Raw genomic sequence first — 2,011 nt, forward strand, 5'->3', positions numbered from 1 at the left:
TTGCTTTCTTTTGTGAGCAGATAATCAATTAGCGACGCGCCTTGTTGCGTTATAAATGTAAACTTGTCAGTGTCGGGCAATCTACCGTTAAGAATGCGTAAACTGGTTGATTGACAAAGGTCAATAAGTTTAACACCATGACCGTTTACAATATTATCGGGTGAGGCCCAGTACAGTGGTTCATCTGGAATATAATCATAATCATCAATGCAATCAGTCATTCTATCATGCATAATATAATCACATTTAGAGCCTACACGACTATTAAAATCTCCAACTATATAAACATATCCCAATGTGTCGTATAAATTAATATCTGATTCTAAAACGTCAAATATATCAACATTAAAAATATTGTACGCTGAAGAATCTTCACCCCATACGTAAACACCACATACATAAGCATCTTTGTCCATATGAAAAACATTTTTATCCAGTTTAATCCATATAACAGTGTCCAGATAGTTACGAATAATTTCAACACCATTAGAAATAGAATCTTTTACATAGATAACAGTTCCACCACTCGCGCGCTTCGCGTTTCGATGCTGGAATTTTCTGTAGAAATTAAAAGATTTATAGCCGGGTATATCAACGACACTAGAGTCGGAAGTCCACGTTTCGTATAGAAAAATTATGTCATGTTTAGCAACAATATTAATAAAATCAACGCTGTCTCGTTTCAAAGCAGTAAGTCCATGTACGTTCCATGATAGTACGCGCAGCTCATCCCCGACGCACTCCTAGTCCCGAACTGGCTTCCCGTCGACAAACAGTGTGTCGTACGCAATCCATGCCTTTTTACCTTGGCTGCGGGCTTCCTTCATTCGTGGAACCAACTTTCGACGTTTGTCGGACACTTCCTTTGGGAACTGCTCGTTCACGTAGAACTGGGTACCCTTGAGCTCGCTCCCCTGGTGTCGTACAAGCTCTCTCTCCTTAAACAGAGTAAACTTTGCCACAATACTCCTGGGTCTACTTTCACCTTCACGCTTAGGCCCCATTCTGTGTACTCTCTCAAAGCTTATTTTGTCGACAATGTCCTTTGCGATCCTCATTTTTTCATGGATAAAGCCTCTCACCTTGGTTTCTGCGTCTTCTTGCCCTTCGTTTGTACTTTCCGCAATACCACTAAACACTAGATTGTTCCGCATGGAGTGTGACTGTAGATAAATTACTTCCTCTTGCAGTCTGACATTGGTTTTCTCTAGCTCAACCACTTTACTATTCGCCATACCTAGGCAAAAGTCCGCGGACTCAACTTTCTTTTCCACCTTTGAAATCCTTTCCTCTAATTTTCGGTTCCTGTCCTCAAATGCAGTCCTTAGCTTTTTGAGCTCCATATCAAAATTGTCAACCTTTTTTCTCTAATCCCATTAGGGTATCAAGTCTCTTTTCAACATTAACTAGTCGGCCATCAATTCGTTTGAAGAACTCCAGTATTTCGATACTAGTATTACTGGTATTACTAGTATTAGACATTTCTTGTCGCCCTTGCGCCTCCATATTTTGACCTAAAGGTCTTACGTCAGTCTCACTACTCTCAATACTGCCTACAAAAACATCACTGTCTAGCAATTGGAATCTGTTATCACCAAATAAAATAGAGTTTGTTTCGCAGAGAAGTTCACTCAACGCGATATTGGTTTCCCCGGACGGGCCTCTTGTTTTTACATTCTTGTTTTTATTCAATTTTTCACTTTCACTGCCATTACTGTCCCGATCTAAGGAAGATGAAGGCTCTTGCTAGTGGCGCCATCCTGAAAATCTCAGCTGAGTCGTCTAACAAGACTGCCATTGATGCTTATGAGAAAGAAATGGAGTAAGAGGTCAAACTAACCTTAAATACAATGTTATTGACTATTCGGGTGCCAAATTTTAGTGTTTTTTTTCTCATCAACTGTCTTCTTATTTCCTATTCTAAGTGAACATGAAACATATTAATTATAATTGTTTCAGTGTTCATAGTTTGGCAAAATTACAATTTTTTAAAGATTTGTTATTTGAACCC

General features: G+C 39.1%; 1 protein-coding gene across 1 annotated transcript; it reads right to left on the reverse strand.

The window, feature by feature from the left end:
- Positions 1 to 743: 743 nt before the first annotated feature.
- Positions 744 to 1,343, reverse strand: LOC127878582 (uncharacterized). Its single transcript, XM_052425109.1, has one exon. The coding sequence runs from the start codon at positions 1,341 to 1,343 to the stop codon at positions 744 to 746; it is 600 nt and encodes a 199-aa protein (XP_052281069.1).
- Positions 1,344 to 2,011: the final 668 nt, after the last annotated feature.

Source organism: Dreissena polymorpha, chromosome 4, assembly GCF_020536995.1.
Source record: "Dreissena polymorpha isolate Duluth1 chromosome 4, UMN_Dpol_1.0, whole genome shotgun sequence".
In the NCBI taxonomy this organism is placed as follows: domain Eukaryota; kingdom Metazoa; phylum Mollusca; class Bivalvia; order Myida; family Dreissenidae; genus Dreissena; species Dreissena polymorpha.

Bases quoted from the DNA above. Each gene is read 5' to 3' on its own strand.
- LOC127878582 (XM_052425109.1), bottom strand. From the start codon at position 1,343: ATGGAGCTCAAAAAGCTAAGGACTGCATTTGAGGACAGGAACCGAAAA.